General features: G+C 39.1%; 1 protein-coding gene across 3 annotated transcripts in view; it reads right to left on the minus strand.

The window, feature by feature from the left end:
• Nucleotides 1-253: 253 nt before the first annotated feature.
• Nucleotides 254-20,975, minus strand: part of GCNT1 (glucosaminyl (N-acetyl) transferase 1) — a 39,648-nt gene continuing 18,926 nt past the window's right edge. For all 3 annotated transcript variants that reach the window (XM_076008618.1, XM_076008620.1, XM_076008619.1), the window contains 2 exons: nt 7,000-7,150; nt 254-5,476 (listed from right to left, as the gene is read on the minus strand). In XM_076008618.1, coding sequence (XP_075864733.1) covers nt 4,044-5,330 — 1,287 coding nt within the window. In that variant the 5' untranslated portion in view covers nt 5,331-5,476; nt 7,000-7,150 and the 3' untranslated portion in view covers nt 254-4,043. The remainder of the gene's footprint in view (nt 5,477-6,999; nt 7,151-20,975) is intronic.

The following is a 20,975-nucleotide window of genomic DNA, read 5'->3' on the forward strand; positions in this document are numbered from 1 at the left end:
GTTTTTGCCACAAGCCCTTCCCCTCTGACATTCCTGCCCTGAGAAATAATCTTATTTTTAATCACTATTAGCACACACTCATTTGTTACAAAGTATTGCATCAACTACTAAATTTAACATTTGAGTGCTGGTGGCTGACAAGGAGTCAGTTTGTACAGGCGAGGCATTGGTTTCTTAGAGGTTGATTTCAATGGTTCTAATTTCATTCAGTCACGCCCATATTCGAAAGAGTAAAACTTACGATGACCACATGTACCATGAAATAGTGTTGCATTTATTTTATATAGACAGTCCCTGACTTAGGATGGTTTGACAACATTTTTTGACATGAAGATGATGTGAAAACAATATGCATTTAGTAGGAACCGTATTTCAAGTACCCATACAACCATTCTGTTTTCACTTTCAGGTCAGATTCAACACATTACATGAGATATTCAACACGTTATTATAAAACAGGCTTTGTGTTAGGTGATTTGGCCCAAATGTAATGTAAGCGTTCTGAGCATGTTACAGGCTATGCTAAAGTACGATGTTTGGTACATTAGGTGTGTTAAATCCATTTTGGGGATGTAATTGCATCATAAGTCATTGTAAGTTGAGGGACATCTGTATTTAACATGATAAATGATTTTTATTTTTGTAAACAATCAAAAAAGTCCAGTTTAATTGACCCTATAGAAACTAAAACATGGCTTCTTTCCACCCAAACTATAAGAGGAAATCGACTTAGGTGAATTGTCCTTGACGAATGAGATAAATACATGTTTAGAAACGATAATGTTCCACATTTTCAAGGATGAGCAGCTATTTACTGTGATCTGGGAAGAGCATAGGTAATTGCCTGTAAAATAAAGAACGATCATTGTCATACTCTTGTCCTTAATAAGAAATATGTAAATCTAGATGTAGTAGTCATGAACTAGAATCTTTCCATCAAACTTTCCATATGTTTACATATGTTTAAGAACTTCTCATTTGTGAATGGGATTTCTAAAAATTCCCTATAGAAGACCTTAAATGACAGTACAAAGAAATTAGTGTTTACTAACATATGAAATAATTTAAATACTTTCTACATTTCTCCCAAAAAACTTGGGAAGCATCATTGGGTTCCTCTCCAATCTTTTTGATTCTTTAAATTTCTTATTACAGTAGTTTAAATTTCATTTGCTTTAAGTTATGCTAAAGAGTTTAAAAATAAGATACTTCGAGTCCCAATGAACGAACCCTACATAATCTCTGTGGCAGGTATTAGGGACCAGGTAGTGTTTGAACACATTTCAACAAGTGCCATTCTAGAAAGATGAGATATCACAGCTACATAGAAGATGGTGGGTTCACAGTTTTAAGGTGAGGCTTGGGGAAATCCTATTTTTAAATCCATGGTAAAAAAAGGAAAAAAAAAAACCCTCAAACCCTGCCAATTTAAGTATAAATCAGATGCAGTTACACTATAATAAATGTGTTGAGATGAATAACTTTGTATATTTGTAATTAAAAAAATTTTTAATTTCCATTTTTGCTAAATTCAAAAACACATACAACTTAAAGCAAATAGGGCACTATGTTAACAACTGGTAATGCGAGTGAGGGTTATATGGTGATCACTGTACTATTAACTTTCCTATAGATTCGCAAATTTTCAAAATAAAAAGTGGAAAAAATTTCTGTAAGGCATACACATAAGGTATATGTCACTGAGTACCACTTATTTTAGAGAAAAAAAAAGTGCCCTATCTTATAGGTAAAAACCTTTCTGCTAAAAGGAGCATGGAAGAAATATTTGATACACATTAAAGGAAAAAACAGGTTTACAGGCCAATAAAGAGACAACACATTGCGCGTACCACCTTCATCAACATCATGTCTTGAGTTTTCAAATCAAACATGCACCTCTTGGTCCAACGCTGACTGCCATGCTAGTCATGCAAAAACACAGCAATCCACTGACTTCCATATTTACAAATGATGGTATAGGTTTAAAAACACACCTCTCAGTAAAAATGAAAATGTTCTCTAACTTTGAGGAATAAAAAAAAAAAATGCGTCTTCAGTTGAATGCCTTAAAACCATCTGATATTCTGAATTTCTCATGTGGCATTTAAGTTGCTATGTTTTAAAAATAAAGCATATGCTTTTGGTTCTTGTTTAAAGTCTAATACTAAATGACAAAGCTTCACAGCTCGTGTTATATCTTTGGTTGAACAGTAGCAACTTAGCAAAATGACAAGAATTTTTTTTTTTTCTTTTCAAATTTTCATTTACTTGGAGATATGAGAGATAGCACTATAGCAACCCCAAATCATCGATCTATCTTTTGGTGAAAATAGAGCAAAAACCATATGCTGTGAATAATACCAATACTGAAGCAATCTGTCCCAAACCTAAAGCCCCCTTCCCAGGCCTTCCAATCCTCCCAGGTGTCTTCCAATACACCACGGGTGGCAATAGCACACTTCTTTCCTCCTCACAGAAGGTTATGAGCAAAGAGGAAACTTAACAGCCAATGGGCAGATAACATGAAGACCAAAGGACAGGGACAGGGCCTTTCAAATGAAGGCACAGGTGACATTAAGATATAATGTGACATTAGGAACTGGAAGGTTGGGCACAAGTGGGTCCAATGAGCAACAGCATTCATTTCTGGGGATAGTGCCAACTGCTGGTTTTTCAAACTCATCATGGGCCTCAGAAATTATCAAAATAGATTCGTTCCCCCCATCACCGCCCCCCAAATGTACTTCACCCTTTCTTAGTTCCCTGTACTAATTATTGGCAATCAAGTCACGACAGAGAACATGACAGTAATACGGGGTCCTGTGAAAGTAAATTATTGCATAGCCTAATAGTTGGGTCTGGGGAGACTGGGGTAAGAGTATAAAGACAAATCTTTGAAAAAATGGAGTGTTACTCTTTGTAGAAACCAGAATTGAAAAGGCTATCCCTGTGAGCAATTTGATTCTTCATAGAAAAAGATACCTTAACTTTTTAATAACCTAAGATGATTCATAAAAATTAACTAAACTAGAAATCGTCATTTTTTTGGCTTTTGAAAACACATGTGCAGTTACAAGCAAAAGGAACACAAAAATATTAAAGTGAAATCAAGCCCATTGTAAGCTCCCTGAGATGACACAGAAATACACTACACACAGCACAATGTTACAGCAGAAAATAACGTACAAGGATCATTTAAAGTAAAATCCAATTTCTATTTCAATAGCTCCTATAACATACAAGATAAACTATCTTTATGATTGTTTGTTGCTATAAAGTTATTCGTACCAGGAAAATGGTCATATTTAAAATTCTCAAAATTATTTTGGCACAGGTCAAATCTCATTTTGTTAAGTCCCTGAGCTCCTTTAACAGGCTGATTTTTTTTTTTTTTTTGCATTGGCCTCTTTCTTCCTCCTTCCAGCCTCCCTCTCCAGAGTGCCTTGCTCCCTGCCCTGGCCTTACAGCTACTCTCTCCCCTTCACATTAACCCCAGGGCAGCATGTAATGCTATAACCTTTCTAACCAATTGTGCTCTGCAAAAACCATGTGGCTTGGCCGGGCGCGGTGGCTCACGCCTGTAATCCTAGCACTCTGGGAGGCTGAGGCAGGCAGATTGCTCGAGGTCAGGAGTTCGAAACCAGCCTGAGCAAGAGCGAGACCCCCATCTCTACTATAAATAGAAAGAAATTAATTGGCTAACTAATATATATTCAAAAAATTAGCCGGGCATGGTGGTGCATGCCTGTAGTCCCAGCTACTCGGGAGGCTGAGGCAGGAGGATTGCTTGAGCCCAGGAGACTGAGGTTGCTGTGAGCTAGGCTGACGCCACGTCACTCACTCTAGCCTGGGCAACAAAGCAAGACTCTGTCTCAAAAAAAACCCCAAAAAACCATGGGGCTTCTCTGATATAAAGACTTAGGGCTCCTACCCCCTAAAGAGGACCCCATATAATTTTTCTGATGCTTATTGTCAAGTAAGAGGAACCAGATGGGGCACATTTTGAGCCTCTCTCTTATTAATCCTAAAATTGCCCACAGGGGTCAGTGTCTTAATGTCTCCAAAGCTTTACGCCTCAGATGCTCATCCAGACACTGGATGGCAAAGTGGTCGACGTCCACGTCAAACTTATTGGCAAACAAGTGGTGCTTGCGCAGCATCCAGTTCAAGTCTCCGGCTCCAAAAATGCACACCGAGCGCACGTGGATGCCGTTGCAGGGTGGGTAGGGAGCGCCCTTAGACATGTCACCCTCGTAGTACTGCCACTTGACAAACCTGGCAACCGCCTGCATGTCAGACAAGTCGTACTTATGGCTCAGGGAGAGAGAGCCAGGGACCTCAGGGATCCTTTGGATAGTGGCCCAGAGATACTCATCTGGGCTGTATGTGTCCTGCGCCCACTGCATGAACTTTTGGATTTTTTCATTCTCTAGCACATACCCCACATACTCCCTGCTGACCACAAAATAGGCACTGCCTGAAAAAAGAGGAGTTTCAAGCGGAGGACGCATTTTGACAGTCCCCGTGTTGGTCAGCTTCCCATTAACAACTGCATACTGCTTTTTCCACCTTTCTTCTTTATGGGAGGGCATCTTCTCGGTTTCAAGGTTATTTTCCCCCATGAACGACTTGAGCTTCCTCACAATTTCTAGGTTGGTTTTAATAGGAAAATCCATGCCGCACAGATTTATCAAGTACTTCCAGCGTGCGCTCATTCCGTACAGGTCCTTCATGCAGTTGAGGTCGGCCTGAACGCGACTCCACGACGCGTAAACCACACTCTCCAACTGACTGGCCACGAAGACGTTACTGAAACAGGACGCGATGCCCTTCACTGCGGCTAAGAAGGACTCCTCTGATTTTCTGTCCACGTGAATGCAGTAGAAGTTCTGAGGCATATAGATGGCCCTCAGGAGCCTGTCCAGCATTTCAATTTTGTGGTGAACCACTAAGGAATATGCTATTGGAAACTGCTCCTCTTCTTTGCTAAGGGGTTCCATAATATATTTGCGCCTCTTGATGAAAGAAGTGCAGTCGCTGGTCATGTTTATGTAGTCGTGAGGTGTCCACCGAGTGCGCTTTCTGAATTTTACCGTGAGCATCTCAAGCTTTACCTTTTGGATTTCATCCACGTCACCCTGTAAAACTTTGGTGCAATTAATGTTACTGCTAGGACTCTCTCCGACCAGCTGCAAGTGTCTGATGCTTACAAATTCGGGCTTTTGATGAATCCTTACAACAGAGAAGGTGACTAGGGAAAAAACAAGAACCACAAAGCAGCATTTAGTGGGATAAGAAAAAAGTCTTCTCCGTAGCAGCTTCTTCAGCATTTCAAACAACAATCAGAGACTTTCCTTTGTTAAGGGACGTCTTCTAGGCTTCTAGGACCAATGAGATTTTCCCTCCGCCGTGGCCTGGACGGTTGTCAGTTTGCATTTATCAGAAGTGCAAAGGCATCTTGGAATGAAGAACAGCACTGAAAGAAAAATAGAAACAGTTTATATATATAAATGGAGTCTTCTCAGGCTCAAAAACTGTCATCTTTGCTATAAGGCTAGATGTTTAAAAACACAGACAAAGTGGGTCAGTCAGAGAAAAAGGGGTAGTATTATAGGAAACTCACAGGCTCTAGTATTGATGCCACAGATTGAAAAAGAAAGAAAAGCCGAAAAAAACCCAAAAAACAAAACAATAACAACAAAAAAAGAAAACCACCAAAGCCTAGTACAAGGAAGTAACAGAATATCCTACAACAAATATTTTACCTAATATGCTACAATAAACATTTTATTTCCCAGGTACACTGAAGTGCAGAAACACTACTGAAGACCTATACTATAATTCCTGAACTGCTCATAGTTGGTGAGTTTTTGATGCTGTGCCAGTTGGAAGAATTAGCAACCCTTTTCTTTAAATCATTACTAATTTAAGTTGCTCCTGACATCTCTTAATGTCTACTGGCCGGTGTCAGCAGCCCTGAAGATTTGAAGAGATCAGACCCATTCTGCTTTTTGTTGATTTAGGATTTGGGGCACACTTAGGGAGAAGTTCACAAATGATTGCGACTTCTAAGAATCTTTCAAGAAAGGGCAACTCATCTGAATTTTCAAACTGGATTGAAAGGGCTCAGCTGACATTAGACCCAATCTGGGACTGTGTTGGGTTGACCTCACACTGAGTTCACTTCTATGCCAGGAACCACAGAAGACAAAATATTCACAATCCAAAATAGACACGCAACCTTAGATTTTCTGCATTAGTTATAACAGATTACAATAATTATACCTTGCAGAAAACAATAGTGTATATAAATTGTAATTTAGGACAGACTTTATGTTGATATTCAAATTTCAGAAACCCAACCCAATTTTACTATATAAAATGCTTACAAACATTTAAACATTGTTTTGTTTTCAAATATCAATTTTATAACTTGGTAATTGGTTCTAAAATTAATAAGTGCTGTTGCTGTAAAAGAGAAAGTCAAATATCATCAACTGTCTCCATAACAGATTTATAAAGATTTGAAACTAGTTTTTAACATCAGAGTTAACACTCAAACTTTTAAATATTTCATTAGGAAATAAACTATTAATAATACAAATAAAAATAAATGATTGATCATTATAAGTATAGAATAATCTTAAGAAATGTATTTAGGCTGGGCGAAGTGGCTCATGCTTATAATCCTAGCACTCTGGGAGGCTGAGGCAGGAGAACTGCTTGAGCCCAGGAGTTTGAGACAAGCCTGAGCAAGAGTGAGACCCGGTCACCATCAAAAAGGAAAAAAAAAAAAAAACCAGCCAGGCATTGTGCCTGTAGTCCCAGCTACCTGGGGAGGCAAGGCAGAAGGATCCCTTGAGCCCAGGAGACTGAGGCTGCTGTGAGCCACAATGACACCACTGCACTCTACCCAGGGCAGCAGAGTGAGACTCGGTCTCAACAACAATAACAACAAAAAAAGGAAAAACAAGAAAGAAAAGTATTTAGACTTTTTACCATTTAGAATTAAGGAAAGTCCCGATCATTTAGTGCTTGGATTCCAGGTGACATCCTGTGCCCATTCGGAGTAACTCTCGTGCTGTCAGGTGTCTTGTATGTGCCAGGCATTCAGCAATGGTGATATGTTCCATGAGGCTTTTTAATAAATCTGTGAAATGAAAAGGGAAATGTGTGAAGGAACATACACACATACCCACATGCAGTACACAAACACTCAGAAATCACGCTGGCGAACTAATCCTACATATTTACTGTTGTTCCTCAAATTATGGCTGGTTGATTTCTTTCCTTTAAAATTGTCTTCTTTCCAGTCCTACTTATTTTTCTAACTCTATGTGGATTGCTAAAGATTGGAAAAAATCTTGAAATTTGGGAAGCTCTTTGAAAGAAAACTCTAGTAGCACTTCCTACAATGTGTACCAAAGAATAATTTAACGGTCTAACATGGAGGAGTTCGAAACCCACCCTGAGTAAGAGCGAGATCCTGTCTCTACTAAAAATAGAAAGAAATTAATTGGCCAACTCAAAATATATAGAAAAAATTAACCGGGCATGGTGGCGCATGCCTGTAGTCCCAGCTACTCGGGAGGCTGAGGCAGGAGGATCACTGGAGTCCAGGAGTTTGAGGTTGCTGTGAGCTAGGTTGACGCCACAGCACTCTAGCCCAGGCAACAGAGTGAGACTGTGTCTCAAAAAAAAAAAAAAAAAGACTTGAAATCAGCTATTATAGTATGTTTAAAGAACTAAAGAACTAAAAATGTATGAGAATGCTATCTAATCAAATTGAGAATTTCAATAAAGAAATAGAAATTATTTTTAAAAACCCAATAGACACCTGGAATTTTTTTTTTTTTTTTTTTTTTTTTGAGACAGAGTCTCACTCTTTGCCCAGGGTAGAGTGCCATGGCGTTAGCCTTAGCTCACAGAAACCTCAAACTCCTGGGCTCAAGCAATCCTCCTGCCTCAGCCCTCCTGAGTAGCTGGGACTACAGGCATGCACCACCATGCCCGGCTAATTTTTTCTATATATATTTTTAGTTGACCAATTAATTTCTTTCTATTTATAGTAGAGATGGGGTCTTGCTCAGGCTGGTTTTGAACTCTTGACCTTGAGTGATCCTCCCACCTTGGCCTCCCAGAGTGCTAGGATTACAGGCGTGAGCCATCACGCCCAGCTGACACCTGGAATTTGAAAAGTACAATAACTGAACAGAAAAACTGACTAGAAGGGTCCAACAGCAGGTTGGAACTGAAAGATGAAAGAATCAGTGAAAGTGAAAAACAGGTCAATTGACAGTATCCACTTTGAGGAACAAAACCAAAAAAGAATTAAAAAACTAAAGTAAGCCTCAGAGACCTGTGAGACACCACCAAGCATATCAACAAATGTATATAACAGAAGTCCCAGGAGGAAAGCAGTGAGGGAAAGAAGGGGGCAAAAAGAATATCTGAATAATTGCTCAAAACTTCCCAAATTTGATTTTAAAAAATTAATCTGTACACGCAAGAGGCTCAAAGAAGTCCAAGTATGCAAAATAGTATACCCACTCTGGCAGACAGCTCAGTAGTTTCTTACAAGCTAAAAAAGTAGGCTAACCATTCAACCAATAATGATGCCCCTGTATATTTACCCAAATGAGTTGAAATGTATGTCTACACAAAAACCTGCATATGAATGTTTATAGCAGCTTCACTCATAATTGCCAAAATTTTGAAATAACCACGATGTCCTTCAATGGGTGACTGGATAAACAAACTGTGGTACATCCATACAATGGAATACTATCCAGTGATAAAAGAAATAAGCTGCAAGCCACAAAAAGACATAGAGGAACTTTAAGTGCATATTACTAAGTAAAAGAAGCCAGTTGGCAAAGATTACATACTGCATGATTTCAATTACATGACATTTTAGAAAAGGCAAAATTATAGAGACTATAAAACTATCTGTGTTTAACAGGGGGCTGAGAGAAGGGAGGACAAAATGAATAGGTAGAGCACAGGGAATTTTTCAGGACAATGAAACTATTTTGCATGTTACTACAAAGGTTAAATTACATGCATTTGCAAAATGCATAGAATGTATAACAAAAAGAGTGAACCCTCAATAATAATAATGTATCAATAATTAATTAACAATGGTAGCCAGGCTCAGTGGCTCATGCCTATAATTCTAGCATTCTGGGAGGCCTACAATGGAGGATCACTTGAGCTCAGGAGTTTGAGGTTGCAGTGATCTATGATCACACCCCTATGCTCTAGTCAGGGGGATACTATCTCAAAATAGTAGAGATTCTATCTCAAAAAATAAATTTTTGAGATAGAATTTTTGAGATTCTATCTCAAAAAATAAATAAAATAATAATGTATAAATATTGATTTAATTGTAACAAATGTATCACACTAATACAAGATGTTAATAATAGGGAAAACTATGTGAGGGAATAAATGGGAACACTGTACTTTCCATACAATTTTTCTATAAACCTAAAACTTCTTTAAAAAATAGTCTATTAAAATTGAAATAAAAATTAATCTGTACATCCAAGAAGCCCAAGAAGCCCCAAAGAGGATAAATTCAAACACATCCTCACCTAGACACTTCATAATCGAACTGTTGAAAGACAAAGAATTTTGAAAATAGTGAAGAAGAGTGATTATACAAGAGGTCCTGAAAATGATTAGAAACTTCAAATAAAAAACAAGGGAGACCAGAAGGCAGAGGGTGACATATTCAATGTGCAGAAAGAAAAAGACTATGAACCAAGAATTCTATAATCAGCAAAATCAGTCAAGCACAATGAGAAATTAACATATTCCCCAGATAAAAACTAAGAGAATTCATTACTAGCAGACCTAACCTACAAAAAATACTAAATGGAGTTCTTCAGGCTGAAATGAAAGGATGCTAGACAGCAACTCAAATCCACATGGAAAAATAGAAAACAGAGCTAAAGGTATATACACATAGGTAAATATAAAAGATAACATAAATGCAACTTTTTTTGGTAACTCTTTTCTTTTCCCTTCTGATTTAAGAGACAACTACATAAAGTAATGATTATAAAACTGTGTTGATAAGCTTATAATGTATGTGTTATCTTATCAATGGACAAATTGGAACCAACATAAATTGTTGGTAGAAATGTAAAATAGTGAAACTGTCTTAGAAACTGGAAGGTACTCAAAAGGTTAAAATTAGAGTTACCATATGACCCAGCTATTCCTCTATTATGTATATAGCAAAGAGAAATGAAAACATATATCCATGCCCAGAAAAGGCAAATCCGTAGAGATGAGGGGAATGGAAATGAGTGCTGGAAGGTACCAGATTTCCTTTGGGGGTGATGAAAATATTCTGGAAGTAGATAATAGTGATTGATACACAACTTTGTGAATATACTAAAAACCACACAATGTACACTTTAAAAGAGCAAACATTATGGCATGTGATATTATTTATTATACCTCAATAAAGCTAGTATTAAAATAGTAAAAAGTTCCTAAAATGAAAGAGTTTAAATTACAAAACTGTGGCATCAGTGGGTTTTTTTTAAAACAAGAGAAGAATTATTCTAAATAGGTTTTTTTAAGAATGTGAGTACATAAGAGTCACCCCAAAATCCATACAGAAAATACGAAGTTGATAACCACCTGGATATTACCTCAAAAAAGACATAGGTCTTTACCCTTCTCATTCATATCCTAAACGTCCATAATGCTCTGAAAAACGTTTTTCAAAATATAAAATCACTAGTCTTAGGTTTTAACAACATGCATAAGTATCCATAAAGTAGGTAAGTATATGAGAAAACAAGTTTATTTTATTAATAACGCTTTTGATTTTGTGTATTTATCCCCAGGGTAAATAGAGAAGGCAAATCATTAAAAGGAATTGCAATTAATCATCCTAATTTCAAGACATAGAACATTCTCTGAAGGAAAACTTGGCTAGCAGTTTGAAGAAGGTTGAAGGGAAAATAACAATTTAAATATATAGAGAAAGGGATTTCTGTGAAGAAAACAAGTTTAAAAAGAAGTAAAAATGTGCATATGCTATGCTATTTTAATGCAACTTCGGTCACCAAAAATTACTTTAAGCACACCCACACGAAGAAAAGTGAATACATCAAATATTCAAAAATATATAACAAAAATGTGGCAGAAGTTACCTAGCCCAGTGTTCCTTCACATTCAGATTTCACACAGGAAGTAGATCCACTGAAGAATGTGGGATGGGAATAGTCAGTGAGGACAGCAACAAGAACAGTCAGAAACACTCTAAATGACAAAAGGCCATGAATTCTCAGAGAGCAATGAAGACACAAGTGCTAAACCACACTAAGCCTCCCTCGCCCAAGGCCTGTAGGCCCCCAACAACTGTCTCAGGGTACATCCTGAAGAAGGTCCCCTCTCTAGACACTGACGCCTTTCCTGAAAGAGAAAGTGTCTTCCTGCGGACACCACCGTGAATAGTTTTAAGCGGAAAACACAACCTAAGAAGAGACATTGGAACGATATGGTTCCGCCACGAAAGGAACGAAGGAAAGCCAGTACCCGAAGGCGATGGTTCTTAATATGTGCCTTTTAAACACTAAAACCAAAAAGTGCAAGAATACTAAATTCTAAAAATACTGAAAATAAACTCTGATCTTTTACTCTGTCGGTAGTAAGCAGAGCTAGTTAAGGAGAGGGACAATAAGAAAAGTATCGAGTGCCCCTCAGGTGGCAATATGGTCACTAGAAGCGTTCCAACGTTAAACAAGTCACTGCCACCAGTCGGGGTGAAGGAGGAGTTGAGTAGGTACCGGAGTGGGAAGACGGACAGGATGACCCCAGGCAGCGAGAGGGTAGGCAGCAAAGAAACTGGAAAAGCAGATGGATGAGAAGTAACTGATTACACACACACACACACACACACACACACACACACACACACACACACACACACATCCCAGGCTGGCAGCAGGGAAAGAAGAAACCAGCTCTATTTACATAACAGGATCTTGAAAAGGTTCAGGAACTGGTACTGGTGGTGGCACAGACATCTCTGAAGGGAGGCTGAGAAGAGAATGTTCCAAAAAACAAAATAGCAGTATTGACTGGTAGCTGTTTATAAAGGAGCTGTATTTCCACCTCAAACCTGGCAAAGACCCAAGATTTCATCTCCGCAGAGGTTCTCCAGGCTGTGGCACGCCAGGAGTGATGGAAGGCAGGATTCCTACCCTGAAAAACAGCGGGACCGGGGCACAGTGAATACTGAGATCTCCTTTCCCATTTCCAGCTTGCTTATACACAGCACTTTGGCTGTCAAGCCAAGGCAGGAGTTTATTTATTTACTAGGGAATCCAACTAGGCCAAAGGAAAGAAGACCTAAATATGCTGCTTACATTGGGAGTTCCCCAGATGGCCAAAGGAAAAAGACTGTGCTAGGAGAAGAAAAGTACCAATAATATCCTCAGGGAGATAAAAAAAAAAAAAAAAATTGCATTCGTTAAAAATAAATGAGGTAGATTATATTTTCTTTATTTTTTTTTTAATTTTAAGGGAAATATGGCCTTTGGGAAAATCCAAAAGTATACACGCCCACGCATTATATTTTCTGAAAACAGGCAGAACAATACTTTCATCCCATATGCTCTTCTGTAAAATGATCTTGCCACTCCCAAATCAAGAAGTAGTAAAATTCCCTTCCTCTTGAATTTGAGCAGCCCTATGATTATGCTGAGTTTGGCAGAGGTGATACTATGTGATCACCGAGGCTAGGTCATGTAAAACCATGCAGCAACTGGCAGAAGCCCAGTTGTCTTGGAAAATCTGCTCTCCAGAAAGCAGCTCCCTTTCAAAAGCAGTTTCCATGCTGTGAGAAGCCACGTGGGGAGATCAGATACATGTACCCCTGTCAACAGTTCCAGTCGAATCTGCTCTTTGAGACATTGCAGCCCAGATGTCAGACATATAAGTGAAGAAGCCATCAGATGACTCCAGCCCCTAGTCATTTGAGTCTCAACTGAATTCTTGACACACAGAATGTGTGAGCAAAACGATAAAATAGCAATGTTGTATGTTACTACTTTTGAAGTGGTTTGCCTCACAGCAATAGATAACTAGAATAAACAGGAAACCACATACAAAGAATACCTAGCAAATAAAAAGGAGCCCTTGAGAATTAATGATGTGATAGCAAAAATAAAAAATAGAAGGACTGGAAAATAAGTTGAGCAAAAATCTCCAGGAGTTGGCCGGGCATGGTGGCTCACGCCTATAATCCTAGCACTCTGGGAGGCCGAGGTGGGCGGATTGCTCGAGGTCAGGAGTTCGAAACCAGCCTGAGCAAGAGCGAGACCCCATCTCTACTATAAATAGAAAGAAATTAATTGGCCAACTAATATATATATATATATATATATATATACATACAAAAAAAAAAAATTAGCCAGGCATGGTGGCGCATGCCTGTAGTCCCAGCTACTTGGGAGGCTGAGGCAGCAGGATTGCTTGAGCCCAGGAGATTGAGGTTGCTGTGAGCTAGGCTGACGCCATGGCACTCACTCTAGCCAGGGCAACAAAGCGAGACTCTGTCTCCAAAAAAAAAAAAAAAAAAAAACTCCAGGAGTTAAGCAAATAGACCAAGTGATAGAAAAATAAGAGAAAAAGTATAGTAATTTAGAGAACCAGGCCAGAAGATCTACCGTCTGAATAATAGGAGCCCCAGAAAAAAAAAAATGGAAGGAAGTCATCAATTAAATAATTCAAGACTATTTCCTCACTCTTGGCCATCTATTTCAAAAAAAAAAAAAAAAAAAAAAAAAAAGACTATTTCCCAAAATGAAAGGATGCCTTCCAAATTGCAAAATCTACTGGAGTAGCAGCACAACAGATGAAAACAGACCTACACCAAGACGTATGTGTTCATTAATCATGAAATGTCAGAACAATGACAGAAAGAATATCACATATACTTCCATAGAGGGGGAAAAACTAAGCCACATAAAATGCATTCAGAAGTAGAATATCTTCCACAAAAACAAACTACAGAAATGAGAGGACAACGGAGCAATGCCTTCAAAGTGCTGAAGAAAACTGAACTCTAGCTGAGAATGCTTATAGCCAGCTGTACTACTAATCAGAGTAAGGCCTCAGAATATTTACCGTTATGCATCCTTTCTCAAGAAGCTATTGGAGGATAAGCTCTATTAAAAGTAAAGTATTAACCAAGAAAGGAGAAGACACAGTAAGAAAGGGGATCTAATATAGGAAGAAAAGGGACTGCCCAGAGCCATGGTAAAGGGGCATCCAGGCTGTAACGAACCAAAAGACGGCAGCAGCTGCCTGGAGCAGGTCAGAAGGCTAGGAGAGATGTCTTCAGAAGACAAAACTGATGGGAAAAAATATATGGAAAACTGGTAGACTTTGGGATTGAATTTCTTTTTTTTTTTTTTTTTTTTTGAGACAGAGTCTCACTCTGTTGCCCAGGCTAGAGTGAGTGCCGTGGCGTCAGCCTAGCTCACGGCAACCTCAATCTCCTGGGCTCAAGCAATCCTGCTGCCTCAGCCTCCCGAGCAGCTGGGACTACAGGCATGTGCCACCATGCCCGGCTAATTTTTTCTATATATTAGTTGGCCAATTAATTTCCTTCTATTTATAGTAGAGACGGGGTCTCGCTCTTGCTCAGGCTGGTTTTGAACCCCTGACCTAGAGCAATCCGCCCGCCTTGGCCTCCCAGAGTGCTAGGATTACAGGTGTGAGCCACCACGCCCGGCCTGGGATTGAATTTCTAATAAATATCTTGAAAACAAAGCAAAGGAAGGGAGTTAGCGAGATAATTACGGACTCCACAATGATTAAAAAGCTGATCATTATGTTCTCTATAGCTCAGCTCTGAAAAGCATCAGTCTAAATAATGTAAACACTCTTTATCAATCGAAATTCAATAACACTATATTGGAACACAGAGCAGAGGGAAAAACAGGTGTGGAAAAGGGTCCATTGCCCAGCACCAAGTGAGCAGCCATGGGACTGTATTTTATTTTATTTTTATTTATTTCTTTATTTTTTTACTTCGGCATATTATGGGGGTACAAATTTTAAGGTTTCAATAAATGCCCTTTCCCCCTCCCCCACAAGTCTGAGTTTCCAGCATGACCATCCCCCAGATGGGACTGTATTTTAGATTACTGTGCTGCTGCAAGCTAAAGGCCTCTTCCTGATTTTATTCCACCACCAACTGCTCTTGTCTTCAACAGTTTGATATGGTAAGGATCAGACGGAAGGAACGAAGTGAGGTAGAGGGTGCAACCCAGTGCAGGGTTGTTTGCAGTGAAAAAAAGGTAACGAAATACATTTAAGAAAAGTACCCAAATCACCGATTATTAGATTTGGATTTCAGCTTGAAATAAGTGAGAAACATGAGAAGACCTACAAAGTAGAAAGAACTACAGTGGCATTTCAAAACTTAAATCTACTAGATAGAACTAGCATATGCTTCTGAATTTTGAAATGAACTAAATTTTAAAAAATGATATTCATCGCAGTATCACACATGTACTAATAAAGAAAATGCAAAAATGTAAATTCTTTCTTTTCTTCTGTACAATTACTACCAATGTAATTCTGGTCTAAGTCCAAACAAAACTACTGCAGATAAGAATTCATTCTTTCTACCTATTGTACCATTTGTTAAAGCAGTGGAAATACTCTTTCTTAAAAAAATACACAGGTGTACATGCAAATGTATACACAAGTCTGTGCGTCTGAGTGGGCATGCGTAAGCAGACGGCTGGTGGACAGACCAAGCTCCGCGACCACGAGCAATTAATCAATTGCTGGTCTGCAGCAGGAAGTGTGCGTGGTTCAGCTGGGCCATCAGACTCAGTGAGCAGTCCTCAATTTCACCAACTATTCAAGGACTGGTACCCTGTGGCCTAGAGACCACTGTGACTGTCGCAAAATACCAACTACTATGATTGATATCGGAGCCACGTAGATATCTCAGATGATTGCAACCCAAGTGAGGGCACCGAAATGTCAGCCGAAGCAGTTCAAGGGAAGGAGCAGGAAGCAGATAAGATCGCAAGGCGGAGGGCCTGCCCTCTGGGGTGTAGCTCTTCTTTCTGGCTTCTGTGCTTCCCTGGGCCTCGCCTCACCCCAGGGTACCCAGTGTCTGACCCCCCCCCAAGCCTGCCCTGCATGGAGGGTGGTCGCTGCCCCTTACCAATGTCTGTGACTCACTGCTGTGAGCCGCTTGGCTTTTCTGAGGTCTCACATTGAACAAACCGCTGAGAACCTAACCGTGGCTGGTCCTCCAGCCCGTGTTCTGCGTCTAAAAATTTCTATCCATTCTCTCTCCCTTTTTGGCTGTCAGACAAGAGTTCTGTTTCCAGTTCCCAGCACTTGCAGAGACTGGAGATATCTAAAAGACAAAATGATGATAAGCAATATTTCTAAAAAGCTCAAACCCCTCAAACTCAAATAATATAACTGAAGAAACTGCATCAAAAATTTGAAAGTTAGAGGGAGTGATCATTGACTTGGAGATCTCAGAAAGCTGAGTCCTGAAGCAGGTTGGGGTGGCGGGGGGCATGCCTAGGCAATGCAATTTACAGCACAGCTTCTGATGAAGGCTCGACTAAAACAGGGCAATGCCTTCCACATTCTGCGGGAAAACTGCTCTCAACCTAGAATTCTAAACAACCAGCCAGGCTACTGGGCAAATGTGATGCAGAATAAGGCATTTTCGTGCACCTGTCAGTTACCTGCACCTTCCTCAAGCAGGTTACTGCAAGAAGTGTGCCACAAAAGATGAAGTCCACCAGTGACTGTAAAAGCCATGATAATGTCACCATTCTGGAGTGCTTAGGATGCTCCAAAACTCTTCTAAGTGATGTACCTATATTAACACAAAGAATCTTCAGGAGAATGCTGCACAGAAGGTGAAGTTTTCCAGATAAGAAAGCCGAGACAGAAAGAGGTTAAATAGCTTTCCCAAGGTCACGTGGCTAATTAATGGAGGAGCTAGGATTGAAACCCACAAATCTGGCCCCCAAGCGTGTGCTATAATTGCCTAGCAAGAAAAAAAAAAAAAAAAAAAAAACAGAGGACCCAGTATAAAAGAGAGGAAACAAAAATCTGAGGATGACAAGGAAGAGAGATCCTAAGACCATGCGTGTGTGTACAGGTCCGAGGAGGAAACCAGCTTAGACTAAAGGAAGTGAATAGCTCCAGGAAATATTTTTTTAAGATGCCAAAACTGAAGAATCTCTGCTGTCAATAAGTGTATTTAGAAGAGATTTTGACAACTAAGGCAGAGCTCAGAGTTAAATAAGTAAAATGTACATAGTAAACAAAAAAACATGAAAACAAGACATTAACTCTGGGGGCGGGGGAGTACAATAAAAGAAATCACGGTATGCTACATTCAATTTACATATGGTCATAATAATATTGATATAAACACTGAGTTGTAGTCTAACAAAAAATTTGATAATTCACAGAAGGTCTCAAAACTATTTTCACAATAATACTGGGACATTATTCACCCTGTCCACTACCACTTTATTTTTATATATACAGTGTAGTTTTCCAGCGGCTACATGATGTGTTATTTCTCAACAGAATAAATGCAGAAGCTAGCTTGAGAACCCAGCTGTTTTCAATTAAGTCAAACATTAAGAGATTTACAAAAATACAAAACATTGCTATTCTTCTAATTTTTATAAAAATAGTTTCCTAAGAAATTACTTAATAAGTAAAGGGCTTCTCATTGTTACTTTCACATAAGTAATATTTAAATTTTTTTTTCTCAGTTTTTTTGTTTTTTGTTTTTTACAGACAGACTCTTGCTCTGTCGCCTAGGCTACCTCAAATTCCTGGGCTCAAGCGATCCTCCTGCCTCAGCCTCCTGAGTAGCTGGACTACAGGCACACACCACCACAGCTGGCTAATTTTTCTATTTTTAGTACAGACAGGGTCTCCCGTTTACTCAGGCTGGTCTCGAACTCCTGACCTCAAGCAATCTTCCCACCTCGTACTCCCAGAGTGTTAGGATTACAAGTGTGAGCCACAGTGTCCAGCCGATCGTCAATAATTTTCAAGAGTATAAAGCTGAAATCAAAAAGTTTTCTAAAGAGTTGACTGAGGGGATGGGAGGTAGGGCTGGGGACTGAGCATAAATGTGGTAGGGGGCTTGGAGGTAAAAGAATTCAACCCTCCCTGGTAGAAGAAAAAACTTAAAATGGAATAATCTAGAAATAGTGTAAGCATGTTTATAGCTATGGAAATACACACCTGAAGAAATCTGTAAAAAGTTGAAAATGGTTACTGCCAGGGCTATGCAGTCCAGAACAGTAGCCACTAGGCACATGTGACTATTAAGCACTTGAAATGTGACTAGTCTGAGAAAATGCATTTTTAAAATTTTAATTAATTAAATTTAAAAAATTGAAGCAGTGTAAATATCTTTCTCTTCACAACTTTATCGTTTTGGCAGAACTACGTTTTGCTTTAATGGCTGTATCATGTCAGATATTACTGTTACACTGTAGTACATGTATTGGACACATGCATCATTTTAATACCTCAATAATTTTCTTCTATTGCTTACATATTAAAATAACATTTTGACATCTAGATTAAAGATAATATTAACATTAATTTAACCTGTTTCTTTTTGCTTTTTTAAAAATGTCACTATCAGAACATTTTATGTGGCTCATGTTATATTTCTAATAGACAATGGGGTTCTAGGGAGTAAGCAGTTCTGGGAGCCACTGGGAGAAGAATGCCATTTTTCATAACTAGGACTCTCTGTTGAAAGACGATTTTCCGTGGGTCCCTTGCATTGCTGTACACCTTGCCAGTGAGGTGCTAACCACCCTTTTGTTCCAGATCATTTTTTTCCTAGGCTATTTTTTTATAGCAAATAGGCTTAAAAGACAGAGATGGTGTTGCCCTCCCTAGTACAGGGTGAGCCCTTTTACTGACAATATAATGAAGATGTCACCTGGAGCAAAGCAAAACATGCTTACTGCCCACTATAAAAGATTCCTGTTTCCTAAGCTCAGTGTTCGTTTTCCATCATGCAACCTACTGTTTGTACAGTTAACACTTGGCCCTCTTGGCGTCACCCTTTGGGAATTATGCCTCAAGGAACCTACATGAAAAATGCTGATCACCTGCTACTGTTATCACCATAGATAACAAACTATCCCTCATCGCTGGCATATTGTGCTAGGATCCATGAAAATTGTGGCAGATTTGTTAGCTTCCAAGTAGGGTAAAATCTCTGACCCTTCATAGTTCTGGGAACTCCTATGGAAATATCTGCTTTTCTGAACAATATGCATTTATAACTTTGATTAAAATAAGGACTGCCTTTTAAAAAAGTCTTATAGGTAGTGATAAAATTAAGAGCTATAATATAAAGATGGTTAACCAGTTTTAAAATAGGATACAAATCAACATTCTAAACCCTTGATAAGTGGAACAGGTATAGGAATTACCTCTTCTCCATTCCTACTTTTTTTTTTTTTGCAATTCCATTCGCTGATTAATTCCATATTAAAGCATATTTTATAATTATGTAAAATTCTAAAATACATAATTAATGAAATTTTCAATGAACTCTTCCTAATTTTAAGTTAGATGAAATTAAAAAAGATTGAGTTTCATTTGCATAGTCACCTATAGAAGAAAAAAAAAATGGTTCTCCATGCCTGAATTAATGGCATGAAAAGTTCTACAGAATTTTTTTTCATTTACTCATTATAGTACTTTGAGACCAAATGTCACTTAAATAACTAACTCTTGAGTTTCATGCATTAATGAAAATAGTATTCATTAGTACATTAACAGAGGAAGAAGTATCCTCTCTTTTCCTGTCACTCTCTCCCCAAAGGCACAACCAGGGACTTAAGCAGCTGACAGCCTGGGGAGGAACTGAAACCTATCTTCCTCCCTGCAGACTTTGCAGGAAAGATGAAAAACACCCCAGTCTCTGCACTAAGTGGAAAGCTTTCAGTTCACCAGGAGGAAAAGAAAGAAACCAAGAAGGCTTCCCCAATTACAATTGACCTGAATCTTGAAAATGGGCAGGATTTAGATATGAGGAAATAGGAGAGAACAGCATTCCCTCCTTTTTATGCTTGCTCAGGAAGTGGAAACCTGAAGCAAAGGAAGCCCGAAAGGAAGATAAGAGACTAAATAGCTGTTTGCCACTCCTGTTGGGTAACCCTAAAGACCTTTTCCCTGCTGCATGATGACACTAAGTCTGTTTCACAATATGAAGAATCGCAATACTAAATAACTTCCTAAGCACATCTGCAGAAACAAGGGCAAGATTTCAGGAAAACAAATCAGAAGATTGATGATAAACAGGCCTCATTTTCTCTCTCTCTCTCACATACACACACACACACACTGATTTAAAATGATCACTCCTAAGAAAGAGCCCACCTGAGAAGTGGGCTGCAGAAAAGTTCTATCTAGTAGCCGCAGCAGTGGCCTGGCACCAGGGCCAGCTCTGTCCTCCCCTGGGATGATCCGTCATCTGCATAATGAGATTTGGCCCAGTCTTTATGGAAATGCTCAAACCATGTCCTAAAGGGAAGGAAACTGGGAAGAACCAGGACATTGTTCTGTAAATTTCCTTTGCAAACAGTAAGCACAGAGACCACTGGGACTAGACTTGATTTGTTTGTCCTCAGTGTGCCTTCCTTTCCTTTTACTTACGGACATGCACACACACACAATATTTGAGCCTAACAGCCTATACTCTTCTCAGTTGGATCTCTTTGAACACCAAATGATAGCTTGAAAAGGTGAAAGAAAACCCAATAACTGGCGTAGGTTAGTCCTTTCCCCAAGATGATACGCTAATGGATTCAGAAAAGAGGAGGAGGAGAGGATGAAAGGAGGGCAGGCAGCGCAGGGCAGACGGGATGCACTGAAATGAGCATGCTGACTTGCTGGGGGCC

This window comes from Microcebus murinus, chromosome 12 (genome assembly GCF_040939455.1).
Source record: "Microcebus murinus isolate Inina chromosome 12, M.murinus_Inina_mat1.0, whole genome shotgun sequence".
Lineage (NCBI taxonomy): Eukaryota > Metazoa > Chordata > Mammalia > Primates > Cheirogaleidae > Microcebus > Microcebus murinus.